The 21,904-nt window shown below is 53.2% G+C and overlaps 9 protein-coding genes across 9 annotated transcripts; 3 read left to right on the forward strand and 6 right to left on the reverse strand.

The window, feature by feature from the left end:
• Nucleotides 1–315: 315 nt before the first annotated feature.
• NUU61_001850 (complex I NDUFA12 subunit family protein) lies at nucleotides 316–1,149 on the reverse strand (the record flags this gene model as incomplete). Its single annotated transcript, XM_056652432.1, has 7 exons — nucleotides 316–364; nucleotides 439–576; nucleotides 651–714; nucleotides 796–876; nucleotides 930–936; nucleotides 1,019–1,039; nucleotides 1,099–1,149. 7 exons carry the CDS (start codon nucleotides 1,147–1,149, stop codon nucleotides 316–318), a joined length of 411 nt encoding a protein of 136 aa, XP_056513499.1.
• Nucleotides 1,150–1,281: 132 nt separating this feature from the next.
• On the forward strand, nucleotides 1,282–2,986 carry NUU61_001851 (CDP-diacylglycerol--glycerol-3-phosphate 3-phosphatidyltransferase; the record flags this gene model as incomplete). Its single annotated transcript, XM_056652433.1, has 3 exons — nucleotides 1,282–1,521; nucleotides 1,580–1,932; nucleotides 1,987–2,986. 3 exons carry the CDS (start codon nucleotides 1,282–1,284, stop codon nucleotides 2,984–2,986), a joined length of 1,593 nt encoding a protein of 530 aa, XP_056513500.1.
• Nucleotides 2,987–3,319: 333 nt separating this feature from the next.
• On the forward strand, nucleotides 3,320–4,060 carry NUU61_001852 (HAD family hydrolase; the record flags this gene model as incomplete). The annotated part of the gene is made up of 1 exon (XM_056652434.1): nucleotides 3,320–4,060. One exon carries the CDS (start codon nucleotides 3,320–3,322, stop codon nucleotides 4,058–4,060), a length of 741 nt encoding a protein of 246 aa, XP_056513501.1.
• A 169-nt stretch (nucleotides 4,061–4,229) lies between these two features.
• On the reverse strand, nucleotides 4,230–5,781 carry NUU61_001853 (ribosome biogenesis protein LTV1; the record flags this gene model as incomplete). The annotated part of the gene is made up of 2 exons (XM_056652435.1): nucleotides 4,230–5,703; nucleotides 5,759–5,781. 2 exons carry the CDS (start codon nucleotides 5,779–5,781, stop codon nucleotides 4,230–4,232), a joined length of 1,497 nt encoding a protein of 498 aa, XP_056513502.1.
• Nucleotides 5,782–6,162: 381 nt separating this feature from the next.
• NUU61_001854 (ribosome biogenesis GTPase LSG1) lies at nucleotides 6,163–8,169 on the forward strand (the record flags this gene model as incomplete). Its single annotated transcript, XM_056652436.1, has 1 exon — nucleotides 6,163–8,169. One exon carries the CDS (start codon nucleotides 6,163–6,165, stop codon nucleotides 8,167–8,169), a length of 2,007 nt encoding a protein of 668 aa, XP_056513503.1.
• Nucleotides 8,170–8,581: 412 nt separating this feature from the next.
• On the reverse strand, nucleotides 8,582–10,164 carry NUU61_001855 (uncharacterized protein; the record flags this gene model as incomplete). The annotated part of the gene is made up of 4 exons (XM_056652437.1): nucleotides 8,582–9,388; nucleotides 9,451–9,663; nucleotides 9,763–10,008; nucleotides 10,090–10,164. 4 exons carry the CDS (start codon nucleotides 10,162–10,164, stop codon nucleotides 8,582–8,584), a joined length of 1,341 nt encoding a protein of 446 aa, XP_056513504.1.
• An 823-nt stretch (nucleotides 10,165–10,987) lies between these two features.
• NUU61_001856 (Spo12 family protein) lies at nucleotides 10,988–11,563 on the reverse strand (the record flags this gene model as incomplete). Its single annotated transcript, XM_056652438.1, has 3 exons — nucleotides 10,988–11,078; nucleotides 11,188–11,277; nucleotides 11,415–11,563. The coding sequence occupies 3 exons, from the start codon at nucleotides 11,561–11,563 to the stop codon at nucleotides 10,988–10,990; spliced, it is 330 nt and encodes a 109-aa protein (XP_056513505.1).
• A 480-nt stretch (nucleotides 11,564–12,043) lies between these two features.
• NUU61_001857 (Sad1/UNC domain protein) lies at nucleotides 12,044–14,656 on the reverse strand (the record flags this gene model as incomplete). The annotated part of the gene is made up of 1 exon (XM_056652439.1): nucleotides 12,044–14,656. The coding sequence occupies one exon, from the start codon at nucleotides 14,654–14,656 to the stop codon at nucleotides 12,044–12,046; it is 2,613 nt and encodes an 870-aa protein (XP_056513506.1).
• A 1,120-nt stretch (nucleotides 14,657–15,776) lies between these two features.
• On the reverse strand, nucleotides 15,777–17,708 carry NUU61_001858 (putative serine/threonine protein kinase; the record flags this gene model as incomplete). Its single annotated transcript, XM_056652440.1, has 1 exon — nucleotides 15,777–17,708. One exon carries the CDS (start codon nucleotides 17,706–17,708, stop codon nucleotides 15,777–15,779), a length of 1,932 nt encoding a protein of 643 aa, XP_056513507.1.
• Nucleotides 17,709–21,904: the final 4,196 nt, after the last annotated feature.

A 21,904-nucleotide genomic window follows, 5' to 3' on the forward strand; every position in this document is an offset into this window, starting at 1 on the left:
TTCATGTATGTAGTTGATTGATTTCCCCCTGTTTTTAACGTTTTGTCTCTTTGGATTTATAACAAATGAGATACCTTTTTCATGCTTCTTGTCCATTGTTAGCTTAGTATTACGGTCATTAACTTTTAATGAATAGAAGGACAAGGATGAAAGCAGGAAATGCGTGGACGATTGTCATCAAAGGACAAACTACTGGTAGCAGATCTTTATACATCTCTCGAATTGGCACCACCGAGGTGCGCAGAGAGTCAAAAGAAAACGAGATCGAAAGGAAGAGACAAAAGCTGGATTTTCCTACTCCATATGCAAATTGATCTACCGAGGAGCAGCAACGGGGGTCCAGGCGGAGTACTTGGGCCGTGTGCTGTAGTATATGATTAGTTCGTGCACTAGAAGCCAAGATGCGGTGGCTATCCGCCAACAAGAGAAAACACGTACGTCGAGTAGGTCTTGAAAGCACCACGGCTGAGCGTCAAGTTGGGGCGGTGCTCCGGCAACTCCCAGGAGCGCACACCAGTCTGCATAACCTTGTCGGCCGTCGGGGGCGAATCGACCAGGTAGGAGATCCAGCCATGCCTGGGCCCTGTCAGTGGAATGTCCTGTCTGCCCAAACTGGAGTTTTCTGGCCGGGAGAAAAAAGGAAAACTTACCAGCCGGGCTCGATCTGAGACGGGTCGTATTCGGCCTGCTTGTAGTCGACCCATCGTGTTCGCACTACACGGGTAAGAAGTCGTTAACACCCCGATCATGCTTCGCGAAATATTCTTGCGGGATTCGAGCTTCGGTGTCACTCACGAGGCAGTTCCTCTTCCATGTTCTCGTAGTATTTGTTTCCGTAGCGGTCGGTTCCGATCAGGGTTCCGGCTTTGGTATCACCTATAATCACACGTCAGTCGACCGAGCGCCCGATGGCGGACTAGGAAACCTACCAATGTACTAGAGAATAACCAAACAAAGGACTCCGTTAGTCTCCAACCCCTGTAATCAATCTTATTTCCCGGATAATGCGCGATCGTACCTGCATCTGGTGGCCATATTCCTGTACAGCAGAGTTAGCAATTGCGGTCCTCTTGGGAAATCCATGAGCGCAGCACAAACCTTGAAGCCAATCCGGCGAAGGTAGCCGAGCGTCCTCGAGAGAGTCGACATGGTGACGGTTCAATGCTGGAGGGGAGGATGGAACGACGTGCGGAAGGGGAGTTGCAAGTCTGACGTGTTTGGCTTGTTTGCATCCAGGTTTTCTCCCCAAAGCAGCAAGTTGCCAGTACCAGCATCGCAATCATGTTCGGCCGCATTGGAGGCCAGACGCTAGGGTGTGCAGGGTGTCGCCCTGTCGCACGACGGAGACTATGCAGTCGCAGGTTCTCTGCCCACACCGGTGCCAGGGCGAAAGTCGCGGCTGCCTCATCTCCGCTGGGCGGCATCACCGTGGAGCTGGACCGCATTGCGCCCCGATTCGAGGTTCCAGCGTCCAAAATTACCATTCTCGACTCTCCGGCCAATTTCTATTCTACTCTTAAGGTTATTCTTGAGTTTGAGCCAACATGAGATCCGGGACTAACTCGCTGCGGCTGTATAGAGCAAAATCCGCAATGCCCGTCGCCGTATTTATCTCTCGACCCTCTACATTGGCAAGACCGAATATGAGCTTATCGAAACCGTGGGCCAGGCTCTTCGTGACAACCCAAATCTCAAAGTATCGATTCTCACCGATGCTTTGCGCGGCACCCGGGAGACCCCTAATCCTTCATGCGCGTCACTGCTCTGTTCCTTGGTAGCAGAGCATGGGCCGGAACGAGTTGAGATTCGCATGTTCCATACGCCCAACTTGACAGGGCTAAGAAAGAAATGGATTCCTCGACGTATCAACGAGGGCTGGGGCTTGCAACATATGAAGCTATACGGGATTGATGATGAGATTATTCTCTCAGGGTAAGATGTTTTGCGTGATAGTACGCTCTTTCAGTGCTAATATCTCCCCTGCAGGGCAAACTTGTCCCAAGACTATTTTACCAACCGCTTAGATCGGTATCATGTGTTCAACTCGAAGGAATTGACAAACTACTATGCCCGAATCCACCATGCAATCTGCAACCTGAGCTTCCAGGTTCTGCCAGATCCTCAGAGTCCATCCGGCTATCACTTGGACTGGCCCACGTCCAATGGTGGCCCCTCACCCCTAGAAAACCCTCAAGATTATATCGCCTATGCATCAACTGTCCTGAACCCTCTCATCCAGGCATCCGGCAATAAGCCCGCTCTTCCCTCCTCATCGAGCCAGACCTTTGTCTACCCAGTGTCGCAGTTCACTCCACTTTTGAAGCCTGATACCTCCACCGAGTATCCTGCTGTCACTAGCATCCTGAGTTTGTTATCTGGGTCGTCCGCGTTCGCGGGTGCGCGCTGGCTCTTTACAGCAGGATATTTCAATATCCATCCAGTCCTCTCGTCCCTTTTAGTCTCCAGCACCTCTACCTCCACCGAAACCGCATCCACCACTCAAGGCACCGTTCTGACAGCTTCACCTTGGGCAAATGGCTTCTATGGCTCCCCCGGTGTGTCTGGCATGCTGCCGGCCGCCTACACTCACCTCTCGGCCCGCTTCCTCGATCGCGTCGCGGACGCACAGTGTACGAACTCCATCCAACTCAAGGAATGGCGGCGCGGCACCGTCGATACTCCCGGTGGGTGGACCTACCATGCCAAAGGGCTATGGATCACTCTGCCGCGTGAGGAACACCCCAGTCTCACGTTCGTCGGCAGCAGCAACTACACTAAGCGTAGCTACAGTCTGGACATCGAGGTCGGTGCGTTGGTTGTTACGAATGACCAGGACCTCAAGCGCAAGCTTGGCGAAGAGACCGAGTGGCTTCAGAAGGACGCCTCACCCGTGTCCCGGGATGACCTGCGCCGAACAGAAAGGAGAGTCGGGTGGAATGTGCGGCTTGCTATGTGGATTGTGGAGAAGGTGGGCGGTGCGCTGTAACTTTTCTTTCGTGAATGTATATATAGAAGATGTGTTGATATAGTCAATATCCCTTGGGGGTCCTGTAATGATATGAAGCATCTATGTCTCATACAAACTGCCATCAATGTCACGGTAGGATTAAAGAATATCAAATGTGTTTACAGGGCAATTTCCTATATACATGAGCTATGGTCGCTTGTCGACGTCGGATCCCATATTCTCATACAGTCGAACCAAGCTCTGGCGGATCACACCATCCATGAGTCAGAGACCAGCAGACTCTCGTCTACGAGTGTATCTCTCTAAATATCTCCACTCGCAAATAACACTAGTCGAAAAAAATATATAGCCATGGCAGACAATAGCTCTCTACAATCAAGATGGTCCACCAAAAAATGGTTCGGCTTCGACCTCGACAACACCCTCCACACCTTCCGGCACGCCTCGGCACGAGCTTCGACAAGCGTATTCGAAGCAATCCGCGCCGAGATGGGGTCTCGAGTCAAGATAGCGAGCCTCCGAGCCAGCTACAAGGAAATCCTGCGGAGCGGCACTGCGCACGCCTTCACCGACGGCCGCAGCTCGGCTGAGTACCGGCGTGAACGTTTTGCGCAGCTTCTACAGACACACCAAATCGCTTTTGACGATGCCCAGATGGAGCATCTACTCGACATCTATCGTGTTTCCTTGCAGGCACACCTGACACTCAAGCCGGGTGCACTCGATCTCCTACGCGTGCTGCGCGGCCTTGACAAGAAGGTTATTGTGGTTACCGAGGGTCCTGCCGATGCGCAGGAGTGGACAGTTCGCGAGCTCGGGCTGTGGCCCTGGATTGATGTGTTGGTTACTACTAATGAGGTCGGGAAGGCCAAGGTGGATGGATTGTTTGGGGTTGTGTTGGACAAATATCACATCAAGGCTAATGAGATGGTCTATTTTGGGGACCATGCGCTGCGCGATGTACAAGCTGCTGCCGCAGAAGGCATCCTGGCAGTGCTGTATGATGAGACACAAGAAAGTCAGCTGGATGATCTCGAGTCTCTACGAGTCGATTCTTGGGTGACGGTGCAAAATATACTCGTTCGAGAGTGAAATATCAATAAGAGATAGCATCCATTGGAATCACTTTTGGTCTAACCATCCATGCATGCCAGCCCTAATGCACAAACATGCAGAAAATCATTGAAAATAACAGCCAGAACGCCAGGTCATGTTGGGGAATCTCCATTCAGCGTCATATCATATGCCTCGCAGGGCCCATCTAAGCTCTTCCAGGGACGTTGCGCGAAGTGTTCGAAAGGCGAGCAGACCCGAGGCCCTGTCGGACCTCGTCGAGCATGCGAATGCCAATGGCCTCGTTGCCGTTCTTACCGCGCTTCGCCTTGGCGCCTTTCCTTTTCACCTGCGCACTGGTGTTGTCATCCCAGCTCGACAGGAAGTCGTCCATGACATTGTTGAAATCACTGCGCGTGGGCGTGGCGTCTCCACCCGCCGAGACAAGACTCGGGGCCTGTGACGACACAGCGGACATACCCGTCATGCCGGTGGCGCCGGTCATGCCGCTGACCATGGACATGCTGTCGTCGTACTCTTCATCCTCGTCGACCGCATAGAGCGCTTCTACCTTGTCAAACCGGTCGTCCAAGAGGCGGTGGCCTTCGGTGCGCGCCAGCGCCGACGAGCTCATGGAGTATGCAGACGGATTGGTCATGGCACCCTTGCGCTTCTTTCGGCGAATAGGCGTTCCTCCGGCGGTAAAAACGGTGGAAGCCATGGTCTGCGAGGGTGCAATGGTGGGCGCAGCTGGTGCGGCTAATTTCCCGGTTTTTGCATGCTTCTTGAACCTTGCAAATTCCTGCATCCATTCTTGGTCTTCTGGGTGCATGTCGGGTGCCGGCTGGTCATGCTCCGGCATTTCTCCAGGCGCAAGATCCGGGTCCGCACCTGGCTCGGAGCTATCTTTGTCTGTGAAGTGTGGTCGGGTTTTCGTACTGTCTGTCTGCGCAGGTGCTTTTTCGGTAGCATCCGACTCCCATCCGTCGTCTTCTTCATCGTGGTCGAAAATAGTATCCTCCCAATCGCCCGTCTCCATCTCCTCGGCATTTGCTGTCAACTCGCCGAAAAGATCGTCGTCCTCATCATCCACAAACTCATCATCCTCAAGCGCCTCCAGCGCCTCGCGCAACCGTGGGTCCATATCCGGCTGAAACCCGGCAATTGCATCAGGGACATTCTGCTGGTCTTGGTACGTTGGCTTTCGCGAGTATGAGGTTGTGGTTGACCGCATATCGCCATATTCGGATCCGTACAGACTGCGGCCGCCCAAGGCACTCTGGGCATCGGCGCCCTCGTCCAACGAGACCTGACGCAGCGCATCCTCTAGCTTCAGGCCTTTATTGGCTTTGCCCTTTCCCTTTATGTTTGCCTCGACAAAATGCGAGTCTCCGCCTCCCGTGCCGAGCTCGCGCAAATGTTGCATGTAGTCATACTTGGAGTCGTCAAAGTAAACGCCATGGTTGGCAGCTTCGCCCTCGTTTTGGCGGACAGCCTCTGCCCGGAACTCGGACTGGAGATCGGACAGGTTCCGCGACGGCTTATTCGAGGTTGTTGAGGCCGAGGATGGTGCAGGGCCGGAGACCTGATGCAGGACGCGATCGTCCGCATTGGCCTCGTGGATCAACGGGTCATGTTGGGACCGGTGGAAGAGCTGGAAGGTGCTCGCGGTCTTCTTGTCACTACAGGGAGATTAGTATAAGTATTGGATACACAATATGGAAGGTAAACACGTACATCCACTGCTTTCGGGGAGGCATGTTGGGTGCTGATTTAGTTGATCAGTCAAGAAAAAAGTGAGAAAAGTGGGATTGATAGGATCACGTGGGGCTTATCGAACCCCGCGGGTCCTCAGCGCTGGCGAGTTCTTGCGACCCACGTTGGATGTGTGCGTAGATCTTAGGGTTGGGCTGCGAGTATGGTAGTTAATATTTCTTTCAGTATTCAATGATCTACATCAATTTCTTCGTGTGTCTTTCAAGGGTATTTTTTGGATGTAGATTTGAATATCTTAGTAAGCGTGTCAATGACTCAGCGTTATCTTATCCGGCTGAATAATTCAAAATTCCCTTTTTCAGGTGGAGGGGTTCTTCTTTTCTGAGTATTTTCCATACCGAACATTCCCTATTCAAACCGCCATCATGGTTCTGGCCAAGTCCAAAAACAGCGTGGGGCTGGGTAACAGCCTCATGAACGACCGGTTTGGAAAGGGCAAAGCCTCCCAGCAGAAGAAGGCTTCGCACAACAACGCCATTGCGCGCAAAGGCGTGGATGGAGAGACCTACATCACCAATGCCCACCAAGAAGCGGCATGGGTGAAGATGCGCAGTATTACCGAGCAGGGTGCCCTCGACGAGTTTTTGAGTACTGCCGAGCTGGCCGGCACTGATTTCACCGCGGAAAAAATCAACAACGTCAAGATCATTCACACCGACCAGAAAAACCCATACCTCCTCTCCGCCTCCGAGGAGAAGTCGACCATGAAGAAGCACCAGAAGAACAAGGCCCGGTTGACGGTTCCCCGCCGGCCTAAGTGGGATAAGTCGACCACCCCGCAGCAGCTGGATAAGATGGAGAGAGAGAGCCTGTTAGACTGGCGGCGAGGACTGGCGGAGTTGCAGGAAAACAATGATCTTCTCATGACACCGTTCGAGCGTAACCTGGAGGTCTGGCGCCAGCTGTGGCGTGTTATCGAGCGGTCGGATCTCGTGGTGCAGATTGTCGATGCGCGCAACCCGCTACAGTTCCGCTCGGAGGATCTGGAGAACTACGTGAAGGAGATTGATTCGCGGAAGAAGAACCTGTTGCTGATCAACAAGGCGGATATGTTGACCCTTAAGCAACGGGAGGCCTGGGCCGCCTACTTCGAGAAGAATGGTATCAACTTCCGGTTCTTCTCTGCCCACCTCGCCAAGGAGAAGAACGAAGCTCAATTGTTGGAGGAGTCTCAGTCCCGCGGCGACGATGATGCAGGTCTCGCCAAGTCGGCTCAAAAAATGAGCGTTCACGACGACGAAGAAGAAGAAGGTGAAAGTGAAAACGAGTCATCTGATGACAATGAAACCATTGCCAAGCTTGCGGACCCTGATCAGTCACTCGGACCGCATATCTTGAACGTCGATGAATTGGAAGAGCTCTTCCTGGCCAACTCGCCCGACACACTCCCGCAGAACAACCAGCCTGGCGAGCGGCCAAAGCAGAAAACCACTATTGGTCTGGTCGGTTACCCCAACGTGGGTAAATCCAGCACAATCAACGCTCTCCTGGGTGCGAAGAAGGTGTCCGTCTCGGCGACTCCCGGAAAGACCAAGCACTTCCAGACTATGTACCTCTCCCCGGAGATTCTGCTATGCGATTGCCCTGGTCTAGTGTTTCCCAACTTCGCTACCACCAAGGCCGAGTTGGTCGTTAACGGTGTTCTCCCGATTGACCAGCAGCGCGAGTTCACCGGCCCCACCGGCCTGGTCGCACAGCGGATCCCCAAGCACTTCTTGGAAAATGTGTACGGTGTGAAGATCAACACTCGACCGCTCGAGGAGGGCGGCACCGGAAACCCCACCGCGAGCGAAGTCCTGCGGGCCTACGCTCGTGCCCGTGGCTTTTCCACCCAGGGCCAGGGCCAGCCCGATGAGTCGCGTGCCGCACGGTACGTCCTGAAAGACTACGTGAACGGCAAGCTTCTGTACTGCAGCCCGCCACCCGTCCCCGAAGGCGAGGAGCCAATCGACCCATTCGAATTCAACCAAGAACTGTACGACGTCTCCCACCTTCCCGCGAAGCGCCAGGCCATTCTCGCAAAAACCACGGCTGAGGATGACCTGGACTCCGACATCGCCTCCTTCGTTTCGTCCAAGAACACCGGCGCCCAGCCCGAGGGCCAGCGCTCGCGCAACATCGACACCGGCTTCTTTGGGTCCGAGACCGGTCCCTCGGCCGGCCGTCTCACCCTGCCTTTCCAGGCCCAATACACGGCGCAAGGCCAGGAAATGCGCAAGCAACTGACCGGCCGGAAGGAGCGCATGATGGTTGCCCTGGAGCGCGGCGTCGACGTCTCGGAGGTGCGTGGGGCCGGCTCCAAGAAGCATTTTAAGGGGAACAAGCGCCGAGCCAAGGCCCAGCGCAAGAAGGGCGAAGATGATGACTACTAGAAAAGTGCTTTTTTTTTGGTTGTTCCTTTGGAGTGGGGGGGGGGGGGGTTCACTCGCGGGCGAGTCATTGGATTTTCTCTGGCATTGTTCACTTTTATACTCTTTCGTCCCTCTATTTTACCGAGAGGCATTGACTTGATGGGAAGATGAGAAGATGAGGGGGATGACTGAATGACTCTGGTTCTAACGGTCCTATATCTGGGATTTGCATTTTCTGTTGGGAAAGAGATTTTCCCGGGATCATTTTCATGGCGTTTAGGCTACTTTGACGAATTGAACATACTCGATTGTCTACTGCACAGCCAATAAATGTAATTGCATTCACAGTTTATTGTGTTTTTCTGCATAGAATAGACTTATTTCCAAGAAACAAAAAGAAATAAAGAAACATACACGTAAATCAGAGTCACCCTCACAGATGACTCTTGGGCTTAAACCCCGAAGCAGCAAGCAGGCGATCAGCCTCGCCGCGCTGCCAATTCAGCTTCGCAGCAACAGCATCCTTCCGGGCACGGTTCTCACGGCGACCAAGCTGCTGCAGATGGACCTCATCCGGCCCATCCGCAATGCGCAGGGTCCGGATACCCGCCCAGAGGTACGCAAGGGGCGTATCCTGGCAGACACCAGCGGCGCCGTACGCCTGAACAGCGCGGTCGATGATAGTAAGAGCAGTCTGAGGCACGAGGACCTTGGCCTGGGCGATCTCCTTGAGAGCAGCCTTGGCGTCGCCCTGATCGATCTTGATAGCGGCATTGAGCACGACGAGACGCGCGGCGTCGACCTCGATGCGCGAGCGCGCGATCCACTCGAGGATGACGCCGTGCGACGACAGCGGGCGGCCGAAGGTTTGCTTGCGCTCATCGTTGACGCGCGCGATTAGCCACTCTAGCGCGCGCTCGGCGGCGCCGATCGTGCGCATCGCGTGGTGGATTCGGCCTGGGCCCAGGCGGCCCTGGATGATTTCGAAGCCGCGCCCCTCGCCCAGGACCATGTTGGAGACGGGCACCCGCACGTTCGAGAAGCTGATGTGGCCGTGTCCGTGTGGCGCGTCGTCGTACCCGTAGACTGTCAGCATGCGGTGCACGGTGATGCCCGGTGCGTTGGCTGGGACCAGCACGACGGACTGCTGCTGGTATGTGTCGCGGTGGTTGGGGTCTGATTTGCCCATGACGAGGTAGACCTGGCAGCGCGGGTCGCCTGCGCCGGAAGACCACCATTTCTGGGAATCATATTAGCATTGTACTTGTAATTGTAATTGATGAGACAAAATGGGAGCCATACCGAGCCATTCAACACATATTCATTGCCCTCGCGCTGAATATTCAATTCGATATTCGTAGCATCGCTCGACGCCACATCCGGCTCCGTCATCAGAAAAGCCGACCGGATCTTGCCCTCCAGCAGCGGAACAAGCCACTGCTGCTTCTGCGCGTCATTGCCGTACTTGGCCAGCACCTCCATATTCCCAGTATCGGGGGCGGCATTGTTTGTTGCCTGAAAATCAATTATTAGCACTGGTTCGCGAGGCTCAGTACTGGGATATAGAAGCAACAGTATCATTTCGTGGGAACAAGAATGAAGGAAAACACCCACTTCCGAAGCAACCTTACTCTTCCCTAACAACTCCGCCATCAACCCATACTCCAAATTCGTAAATCCAGCACCCTGCTTAAAGTGGTTCTTGGGCAGGAACATGTTCCACAGACCCAGCTTCTTGGCTTTGTCCTTCAGACCCTCGATCACGGCAGGAGTAGTCTGCCATCGCTGGTCGCCCTCGCCCAGCTGAGCTTGGTAGACGGCGTCGGCGGGGATGCAGTCTTTCTCGACGAATTCCTCTACCTGTCAAGATAGTCAGTGGGATATGAACCAAAAAGGTTCATCCGAGAAGGAATCATCCATGGATGGTTACGGTCAGCATACCAGGTCGAGAGTCTTCTTAGCCCGATCGCTCACGAACGGTTGGGCGATTGGGGGGATGCGCGAGGAGGCAGACATGGTTATATATTAGAAATCAGGGCAGGATAAATCTGTTTGTTGCTAGAGGCTCCAAAGGGGACAAGTAGGGGAGGTCAGGGAGGGAGGCGTGAGGTTATAAAATCGAGGTATGGCCGAGGGTTTGCGGAGAGTCGAGTGTGGAGAAGCGGGTTTGCCTCGGCCCAGCTGTGGCTTGGGCCGACTGGTCGTCCACTTTGATTGTATGTATTGTTCTACTGGGGAGAAATAGTATACTAATCAATAAACAGGGAGATAATAATTCTGCTTATATTTTGAAATCAGATATGAAAGATCTTAGAATAATCTGACATTCTCGGCGCGCATCCAACACCTCTCGGCTAGAACCCCGAGGTACAATCAGTCCCAGGGAATTACTACGACTATAAAGCAATTGGGATAGACAACACAACAACCGGAAGCAACTACTATACAAAAAGCAAAGTGATGAGCTGGATGAATTCATTCATTGCCATTACAGTCCGATGCTCCAACCCATTACCAAAAAAAAACCCTCTCACAAACCAGGATTATCAAAACACAAAAGAAAGGAAAGGAGACAGAGAAAGACATTGCGGGTCATGACAAGAGAGAGAAAGAGAGAGAAGAAAAAAAAGCAACCAAACAACAGACAGAACGACACAGCCTCGGTCAAGCCCGGTAAACACTCTCTAAAGTTCCCGCACGGCGACCCGCGCCAGCGAGAGAAACAGACCCATACCCGGGGGCTATCTTCTAGATCCCCCAATGAAAGACTCAGGTACCTAGGATATGAGATGAAGTGTGCCTCCAGAGAAAGCTTCAGCCATGCCGAGAGCACAGGGTTTTATTCAATGCTGCGCCCCTGCTCGGCCGATGTGGATTGCTCGTAGCTCTTCTTGCCGAGCTTTGCGAACAGCGACTGGGGCTTGCCGGCACTAAACAAAGAAGAAGGGTAAGCAAAAGAAGAGAAGAGGCAAGTCTATATGTATGTGCCGAGTTGTATATAAACAAAGTAGTGGTTGGGAACGAGTCCGCTGGACATACTTCTTAAACCGCTTGCCCTTGATGTCGCTCAGCTTTTTCGAGCAGGGACTCATGATATCGTCGGAGGGAGAGACGTAGGCAGTTGGTTGTCTGTTGTAGAAGAAGATCGGGAGTTAATTGTGTATCAAAAACAGAGAGCCCGAGAAAACAATAAAATGCGAGCCATAGAATCAAGATAATCAAAAGCAAAAGCAAAAGCAAAAGGGGAAAAAAAAGGAAAAACTCACTTCTCGCCGCTCTCAATCTTCCCCTGCAGCACCTGGCGGTGGTACTCCATCGACGACAGATCAGAACCCTTGACATCGGTCTTGTCGCCGCCGGCCAAGTGCGTGTTGGTCGGGCGATCGGCGAGCGGTTGGGTTTGTGATGAGTCCATTGTGGATGTGGATATGGACTTGGAGAGCTGGAGCACAGTGTAAAGAAGAAAATTGTAGAACAGTATGAAAAGATGGAAGCAATGGAAGAGGATCAAGTGTCATGAAAGAAAAACATCGAAGATCTCGTGGATTGCATCAGAGGAAAAAAGTGGGAAAATTCGGGCTGATTGTTGGCCGGGCAACGTCAACGTCAAGGCATGACGCACGACATACTTGATGGTCTGGACTTGTTTATTTGTTTATTAAATTAAAATTACAGGCGAATATAATAATAGAATAAACAGGGCAGTGATTTAATACATAAATTGTCTCAAGCTAGGTCCATGCTACTATAAAAACAAGGAAATCGTACCGGTCATCCATGCATACACTCTCCGTATAGAAAACCAGAAACAAACGCCGTAGATGGATATGGTTATGTTGCATCAAATCTACCACCAATACCCGCGATGGAGCCAGCTACCCTCCTCCAAGCCTTTCTATTCCAAGGCCAATGCCCACGCGTATCCGTCATTCAGGCAGGAAGCCCACCAGCCGACTGAGGCAGTTTCGGCGACGTGGGGTTGTTGTCGTCTTCGTCTGAGTCCAAATCCGTAGTATGCCCATTCAGAACCGGCGGCGTACTGTGGGAACGAAAGGGGGAGGCCCTCAAGCGTAGGCACGGAGTCCGAGTCCGGCGTGGCCCGACAGTCGCCCTTTTCAACCTCCGTCAGGTCCGGCGAGCTGTCGGACGTCGGGGTCGGTGGAACGTAGGGAACCGTGGGGCTGGCGGCGGCGCTATCCGGGGACGACGAGGTGGAGGTATCGGAGAGATTACGTCGATGGCCCGCAGGGTCGCGGTAAGAAGCTGGACGCGTGGAGCCGGGGCTGGCGGAGGGTGACGCGAAGAAGGGAGACGACGATCGCAGGCTGTGTGACCGGGCGACCATTCTCTGGACAGCAGGGAATTCCATGTAATTGCTGACGGAGCCGCGCGAGAACAGAACCAGCGCGAAACAGCCCAGCACCATCATGCTCTGGATCACCATCACGCGCTTCTGGAAGACCAGCTCGTCGGCCAGCACGCCCAGCTGTCCGCTAAGAGAATGCACTTCCCGATGGTACTGGATGCGCTGGTGCTCGAATTCGAGAGCGACCGATCGCCACACATGGTCGTACTGTTCGCGGAACTCTTTCAGCTCGGTGAGGACGGTGACATTGAGATTCTCCAGGAAATTGGACGTCTTGGAGAGCTGCCGCTTCTCAACCTTGTTAAATGCATCACGCAGAATCCGAGACTGCTCTTCGATGTACAAAAGGGATAGCGTCGAGTTGGACTCCAGCATCTGGAGTCGTTTATGAACCGACTTGAAGAAAGACTCTTGGGTAGTGGGGTTTGGAGACGGTAGTTGCGTAGTAGTAGGCCGCGTGGACTCAGGAGGGGCGCTATGCTGCTCCTCTTTGGGGCTGACTGTCAATTTGCCTGATGTCTCAGAAGTCACATTCTGCTGTACTGGCTCCGACGCCACGATCGAAGAATCCGGTGCCGTTACGACAGCTTTGGCGGATTCGCCCGTCTTCCGCGTATCTTCAGCGGCCTTGGGTGGAAGAGATGACACAGACTGGGTGGCGGAGATGCTGTCCCCCGTTGGTGTTGTAGAGTTGATATCCGAAGAAGGGTGGGTTTGGACAGTAGACGTTGAGCTGTTGTAAATAGTAGGTTTCGGTGGCCCATCGTTGATATCACAGATCTGAGAAGAGTTGTATGGCGGTTCAAGCTGCGAAAAGGGAAACGCGCAAACTTCCCGGGCCTGTGGAGCAGGTGCTTTGATCTCGTCATGGACATCTGGTGCCTCGACATATTCTGCTTTCACTTCACCAGGAAGCTCGCCAGTTTCAATCGGCCCCGGCAGTTCATCGTCCGTTCGGCCAGCGCTCTCATCATGTTTGTATTCCTCCATCATGGTCGTCCCATGAACCCGGATTAAGCTGACGGGACAGTAGAATTCATGACCATAGTGCGTCAGGAACTCGATCTTTAGATACCGCGCCCAAATAAGTGAGTTTTCCACCGCAAAGGCCTGCACCTCACGGGTGTTGCGCGCTTCATAAACACCCAGTTCTTTCCACTGGTCTGGTTTAGCCGGGTACCGGTCCGAGACGCTGACCCGAAAAGTGTGGAAAATCGAACTGAAAAACTCGTAGTTGGCAAGGACAACCGTGTCCACGAGGATATCATCGCACAGCTCCAGAATAAGGAACTTATTTTGGGCGCGACACTCATTCAGCATGTAGCTGTCCTTGTTTTCAATCAGAACTGACGACGAGCCCTTGCACTCGGGATTAGTCTTGAGCACGGTGGCCGCGCAGTCAAAGGACGCATAGTTAAACCGCTCCTTGCAAGTAGTCCCAGCATCTCTGCGGCGCGAGGCCTCGGTCTGTGGGACAGTATTGGCGTGAACATCCAGATCGGTTTCACCACCCGCGTGCGTCGCATGCCCTCCCTCTCGTGAAGGAATCGGGGTGCTCCATGCAGTCGGACTCGCCTCGGGGGATTCGGCGCCAAACCCACCAAAGTCCAGCTCGATTTCCGCGTCATCGCCCAGCGAGTCCAGAGCGTTATTGATGCCTGTCGGCTGCCGTCGGTCTTCCTTGCCGACCGCTCCAGAGCGCCGACTCCCTCCGACATTCTCAGCAGATTGACCCACCTTGGCCAGGTTCTGCTTCTTCCATTCCTCAAACGACAGAAAGCTGGCGCTGTCCAGCAAAGAATCTGTGTCCTGCTCCTGCTCCTGCTCCTGCTCTGCATTCTCTTGTGTCGTCGCAGAGGCAGTGCCCTCTGGGGTGGATCCACTGGACACCGCCCCAGTGCTGTTCTCAGCGCCGCTTGTGCCCGATGACCCCGAGACTGAAGACAGGACATGTCCTCGCCCCCATCGTGTCTCCAGACAGACGGGGAGCTGGAACAGCTCCGCCTCAACCTCCCACAGATTCCTCGACGGGCATGTTGTCACCGTCGCTGTGTGGCCAGCCAGCTGGGCAGAGTCCTCGGTAGAGGGTTGCGGGGATGAGACAGCCCCATCCCCAAGGGCACTGCCCGCGAGTGCAAGCATTATCGAAACATGGTATATCCAAGAACACAATGACCGACCCGCGGCCAACATCGTGAAGCTTTCGTGGGGAATTGAGCGGCGATTCTATGGTCGCGCCCGGAACGGCTCCCTGGCCTCTGACAGCCACAGGCAATGCGCCAGAAATAGCGAGAAGTGACTGCAGGCCGTCGACAGCTCGCCACTCCAATGATTTCAGCCAGTCGGTCCAATATGCATCCTACTGTGCATCCTCTGGGATAGAACGAAGTCGATCGGTGATCTCGAGGGGGTAGCACAAAGGTTCAAGTTGAGAGTAAAGGTGAAAGGTCAAAAGATGGTTTAAACCCGGGTCTTGCACCTGCGCTGTCCAGAGGCAGATATGTGCGTGATCGCATAGGCGAAAATGGAATAGTGGTATCTTAACCGTTGAGGGTCACCGCCCTCCTCACCGCCCAGAGTGCGGAGAAATGCCAGTCAATGGCACATCCCCCTACAACGTCCGAGTATGGGAACAGTACGAATCGAATATTTAATCCTAAGTTTTTGGTCTCTACATTTACTACAATCACCAGAGCATTTTCACGGATGGAATCAGTTTTCCCTTTGATGGTCCCATGGATATAAGAGTACACAAACAGGGTCCCGTATAACGTCAAAGAGAAAACGGCCGCGTTTCTTTCTAACTCAACATCGCCAGCAGGAGATCGTACCATTCACTCCGTCCATCCTGATGGTCGAGCCGTCATGTTGTTTGCATGCGAAATCAAACACTGCCGAATCCAAGCTCCTCCAATGTCCTCCAATCCTTCTAGTCTTTTTTTGTTCTTTTGTGACTCCCACCCGTGCCACCCTCGACCTCGTATAGTACAGCAAGAAAAGAAGAAATGGCCGAGGATGACAGCGCAGCACACGAGAGCAGGCGCTGCGTCGAAAGTAAAGAGCAGGCGAAGAAGTCAAATCGAGGCCATAAAGAAATGGAAATCAGACAAAAACAAGAAGATTAGTTTATCGTGGGCAAAAGATTTTTTTTTGAACTTTTCCCCCCAACTTGAATCAAACGGCGGAACGCGATGTCAACAGACGGGCACGGTAAACAAAACAGGACGAGTTGGATAAAATGGATACTCGGTGGCGAAACACGTTAAAGGTGGAGATCATGCCACCCGCCGACGAGGTCGAGGTCTTCGTCCACACTGCCGTCGTAGGAGCAGGGCTTGACGGGCGACAGCTTCGATACTTCCGCAGCATCGCGACGCCAGTCCTTCTCTAAGAACAGGCGGCGGCGACGATCGGACTGAGGCGAATCTCGCTTGGCCCGGGGTGCATGGTCGAACCCGGAAGAGCCAAGGCCCCAGTCGCGGCGCCAGGTGCTGGCCGCGGCTCTCTTGGGATCGAAGAACTCGCGAGGTTTATAGTTGCGACGCTTGTCGCCCAGTTCTGCCCACTTGTCCGCATTAGGCGCCTTGCGAGGCGAGGACGGGTGGCAAGGACGGGGGGTGCTGCTGGAGGTGCCAGCATCGCTGTCACCATCCAGCGACTTGGCCGGGATCTCAAGAGGTGCAGTCTTGAGAGGGTCAGGAGCCTGAGAGCGCTCATTGAGAAGGGAAGCGGAGTCCGGCTCGCGCAATCCTGTCTTGGGACGAGCTCCCTGGCTCTCTTGGCTCCAGGTGCGAGAGTTCTGCTCACGGCGTTGGTGCAGTGTCAGGTCCTCGTTCTCGGACTCCTCTTCCTCCCAGAGATCGCTCCAGCTCTTGGAAATCTGCTCGGCGGAGCCCTTGCCGAACACCATCGACAGTGAGGGCAAGGGCTTGGAGGCATGACTGGGCAGAGAGCCGGTGATCGGGACTGGGTCGGACCGAGGAGGGAAACGAGGCTCGGGCTTGCGCAGGTTGAACGAGCGCAACGAGTCGCTGAGGGCCGAATCAAGAACCGAGGCCATTGACGGGGTGTCAGGCTGGGCAGAGAACCACGAGGTGCCCGCCACTTCGGATGGCGGGAAGAGATCCTCGGTGTAGCTCTCGGTATCCGGAATGGCAGACAGTTGTCGAATAGGCTGAGGCGGACTCGACAGCAGCGCCTTGGCCCACGGGAACGAGTCGCCCTGGTTGATGTGCGGGCTCTGGATAGACGGCGTGCGAAGCGGTTCGCGGTTGGCACTGGCAGGAACCACCTCACGATCTTCGGTGCAGAACTCATCCAGCGACTCGTCGTCGGTGGTAAACGAGACAGCGCGCAGAATGCCCTCGCGCACCCCGGAGAGCGATCGTTTCTCAGGATCAATGGCCAACGCATGAGTCAGGATCTCATAGGTATCCTGAGACATGTTGGGGAAAATGTCGAAGAGTGACTGACGATCACGGACAAAGTCCGAGAAAAGTACATCGGACTCAGTAGGCGTGACGAACGGATTCCGAGCAAACAGAATGTTCAGCAGGCAGATGCCCACCGACCACACGTCCGCCTGGGCAGGTGAGTAGCCCGTGGCAGTCGGTTCGTACTGCTCCGGGGCCATGTAACGATCGCTGCCAACCGAGGCCTCGTAGCACCAGGGTTCCTGAGCCACAAGGCCCAAGTCGCCAAGCTTCATGGAGCTATCTTGCGTGAGGAAGATATTCTCCGGCTTGATGTCGCGATGGTACAGGCCGTTGGAGTGCATGAACTCAACTGCGCTGAGGAGCTGCATCATGAAATCCCGAACATGTTCAGTCTCCAGAGGACCCCGATTGAGCCGGATAGCCTCATAGAGATCACCATTGGCACAGTACTCCAAGACCAGGTAGATGTGGGCATCGGTCTCGAAGGAGTGAATCAAGTTGACCAGGTTCGGGTGGTAGCCCAGGCGGCGGTGGCATTCCAGTTCTTCAAAGCGATCGTCAACGGGCTGAGGAGCCCATGAGTCCGGAGAGGACGGCTTGGTCAGACATTTGATCGCAACATCTTGGCCAGTGGTGATATCTGTGGCCAGAAACACCATGCCGAAGGACCCATGGTTTAGGGGGGCCACAGTTCGGAACCGACCATCCAGCAAGCGGCCCTCGACAAACTCGTTCTTCAAACATTCCATGGTCGACATTGAGGCCAGATGATCCCAAGAAACAGATGCAAAGATGAGATGAGATGATGGGGAAAGCCGACGATGAAAAAAAGACGTCGACACAAGGATGAAAAAAAAAAAGTAAAACACAATCTATGAACCGCTCAAAAGAGACACTTGCACGTGGAAGAAAGAAAAAGACGTGCTAACACAAACAGCAACCAGGCTAATGGGTGATTAATATTTAAGAAACGGATCAGGCCTGGGATCCCAACGTAGACAGGGACCGCCGGAAAGAAGAGTTGAGACGATTTGAGCGAAGGACGGGATCAGGTTGGGTTCCTGATTGTCGATGTTGTCGAAAAAAAATGTACCGAAAAACAAGTCAACAGGCGAAAGGAAATTGGAAATTGGAACGAAGTCGGCGCTAGGCGCGGTTGAATGAACCCAAGATGGGGTTGTTGACGCTAAGGAAATGTGTAAAGACCGTTATGTGCTCATTTGTATGTCGTTTGCGAAGTTGACGAGGGTGTCAAAAAAGAAAAAGTGTCAAGGAGTGGACACAGAATGGTGTGAAGCGGCCTGATACCGGAAGAATTGGAAGGAGTCGAGAGAGAAGCGCTGCGTGATATCGTAATGAGGATGGGCAAAAATGTATAACAGAAGGCACGTAAATAAACCTGTGAACACCAGGTTCAAGGTTCGAAAGTCGGTCGGGACTCAGAGCGGGAGGCGTTGATATTAGTGAGTCATAAGACGACCGGTTGGCAGAAGGTTGAAGGTTGAAGGGATAAATATAACAAGAATTGGCGGGAGTTGGGGGGATGCGGTCGAGCACCTTCAATCCAGTGTGAACCAAGGATACTCGATAGCAGATTCCCGCCCAGATGGCAAGACTCCCAAATGCTTCACGTGACACTTGTCCTCACGTAGGTATCAAAGAGACGGAGAGCAACCTTCGTAAAGATGGCAAGGACGAAGGTTCAATGGATCAGGAGGGCACCCGAGTCGGTGATTCTGGTCGGTAACGGGCAGAGACTGACTTGACTTGCGAGATACAGTCACGGGATGTCCGGGATGTTTTCCAATGGATGATCAAAGATGATCAAGACAAAAGCACTCCGGTGCAGAGCGGAGACAGGGAAGACAAGTCTTCGAAGTATTGGACTGGTTGCGATGGAAGTGCTGTTGTTCTGAAAGTGGAAGTGGAGGAAGGGGAGGAAGAGATGAGCAGGAAGAAGTCGAGGGTGGAGAGAGGCGAGAGAAGATGAAGGTGAGCAGGGGGGGGATGGGATAGAGAGAGAGAAAGAAAGAAAGGGAGATAAAGAAGATGGTCGAACGAAGGGAAGGATGGAGAGAGGATAAGGAGAGAGCGAGCGATGACTCCCAGGTGAGGGGACCTGGAGAGGACCCAGGGCCAATCAGCATGGGCATGGGGCGTTACGGTCACAAACGGGTTTCCCTCGTGGGCGTCCATTGCGTGCGATCGGCGCCCCCGGGCCAAATGGGCCAATCCTCGGGGTCACCCGAGGTCCTTGGAGCCCGTTTCTGGCCGTCACGTATAGAATGGGTAATCAGATTACCGGTTCTTGAAGCTTCCATTCCGGTGTCTGCCTGGATATTTCCTGACTTCCACATCGATATGGATCCATGGGTTAATTCTGGAGAAGTAAGAAGAGAGATTCAGTTACTACCATACTACTATAGTGTCTGGCACTGGAGATGGTCAACTCCCAAGGCTGTATCGAAGTCAACAGGGGGAGCCATTTTCCCAGAAAAATGGCACATTTTCTGCGCGCGGATCAAGGTGGCGCGCTATACCGGATGCGTCGGCTTGCGCAGATTGTGGGCCAATCAGCAGCCAACATGTTCCAGCGCTATTTTCCAGGCTGCATGACGCGATGGATGGCGTGATGCTCGCTGATTGGCCGATAGGGGATCTTCCGCAGGAACAGCGCTGGGGCCATGCCTTTGGCCCCGACAGTCTCTGGGTATGCTTCGGCGTATGCCTAAGGGATACCTCCAGGACTAGGTATTCTTAGGGATTGCCGCGCGGGATTATGAGACACATCTTTGCGGGGTGAGTGGATATTATTTATTCTTTTAGTATTATTATTATTATTATAAGATATTATAAGAATATAATAAACACACTATAATAAGCATTATAATTAAAGATTCATCTCTACGCGTACTTGTCTCCGTTAGACACCCACGCAGGACCCCTGGCGGTGAACGGGCCCAAGGTCTGGCCCTACGGTCTCTTTGCCCTGACCACCTGCTGCCTGCAACGTGTATGTCCTTGCGTGTTTGGGTGTTTAGATCTATCTGAACTTTCCTTTTTATTTAGTTTCTTCTTTTTCTTCCTTAGTTTTTATTTTTCTGATCTTTTTATCAAATGATGCTCTAGTAAATCACCAGTGACATCGTATGATCGGCCCCCAAGAAGGTGTGAGTAGGAATCTTTACGCCATCGCTCTGCTTTGCCTTCCCCCCCCCCCCCCCCCCCTTTCCGTCCTCGCATCATCGTACGCAATATATTGCAGGGGAATCTGCAGTGCACGGCTCAGCCTCTTATCCGCCCCTCCATCAGGAAATAAATCCATGGTATACAAGAAGATAATATGATATTCTGATATTATGATCGAGGATATCGTTTGCCATCCTAAACTCTCCGAATAGGGAGATAAACATGGATCGGGTGAACCATGGTTGCCCCCTTATCTTTGGTATTTTATTTTCATCCTCATGATTAGAGGATAGGACATCCTGAGTTCTCAGGTATCAGTGATAGCGTGATAGCAGATAAACCCTTATCTCTCACACTTGGGAAGGTTTGTCTTCAACCCAATAACCGATCGTCAGGATCCTCCATGGTTATCCCCCAGATTCGATATACAACTGACCGAATGCGGCCATCGTCATCTTCCCCTTTTTTTGGGTATCTCTGATTCTACCCCGCACGATCGTCATATCGCTGGGTGAATTCCGAATCCAAAAGGAAGAATGTACCGAAATGACGATGGAGCCGAAGGAGTTTTAGGGTCTACGTATGATTCGACTGGGTATTCCTGATGAGATCGTTCATGGATGTACTTGGTACTTGGTATAGTACTAAGCACTAAGTACCAGGACTAAGGATGAAGGACTAGAGGCGATGGTGTCTCGTGTCCTTTTCTCGCTGGAGCCAAGCCCTTTAGCCCGACAGCCTGGGGCACCCATTTTCCCCGGATTTTGGGGGCAGCCAAAAGGATGAAAAATGGGGCATCGTCTGTGCCCTCCATTGGACACTCTTCCCCAAACCCTCCATGAAAAAGAAAAAGAAACATGCGAATGACCACACACCACCATTCCAGGCCAGGCAAACCCAATCCCATGGTCTGTCCCTCCTCCCTCTCCCCTCTTTTCTCTAGGGAAAACAAAAAGAAAATGGGGGAGTTGGATGTGAGACTCGAGCTGCATGGCAAGTGGCACCGAGGGATTTGAATCAAACCCAGCCACCTTTTTCTCTTTTTCTCCGTGTACGACCCTCCTGCAGCTTGGCCGGCAATGGCAGCAAGGGAGTCCCCATTCATGCGGTGACAGGTCGAGTGAAACGGTTGCCAAGTCAACCCACTCGAGCATGTCCCATCAACATGATACACCATGTACAACCGAAGTACTCAGAAGTACCGTGGCTGGTACTTCTTGTGTACCTGCGACTTACAGATGCACCCCGTTCGGCACTTGCGTACGATCGGGGTCTGTGGTCTACCCCGTCCTCGGCATGATTTGCCACCCATGCGACCAAAAATCAGCATTCCATGTCCACCCAGTCAACGTCATTTCTTCCGAGTATGACAACCACCAAACTCATTCTTCATGACTCTGCAAGTGGATTTTCATGCTCGAATCCGGGCTCGAGTGGATCAGCGGCGGGGTCGACATTGTGTCGGAAATGTATGTGGCCGATTGTTGAGACATAATGTTTTGAAACGACAAGTCGAGACCCATGTGGAGACTGGCGTCAACGGTTCTATTTCCAGCACTCTTTCTCTCTCTCTCTCTCTCTGACCAAGAATCAAGTCACTCTCAAAGGACCAAGTCAATGGATGTACCGTTCGCATCCGCAGACTTCCCACGGTTGTGGATGAATGGGCGATGCGACCTATTTCGAGTATGTGTTTGGTTCCGGCGGTGGATTCGAGTGTCATGGGTAGTGGTCTGATTGGCAATGCTTGGTGTCGCTGGGGTCT

The sequence above is a fragment of the Penicillium alfredii genome (genome assembly GCF_028826965.1).
Source record: "Penicillium alfredii strain IBT 34128 chromosome Unknown utg000004l_segment0_segment0, whole genome shotgun sequence".
In the NCBI taxonomy this organism is placed as follows: domain Eukaryota; kingdom Fungi; phylum Ascomycota; class Eurotiomycetes; order Eurotiales; family Aspergillaceae; genus Penicillium; species Penicillium alfredii.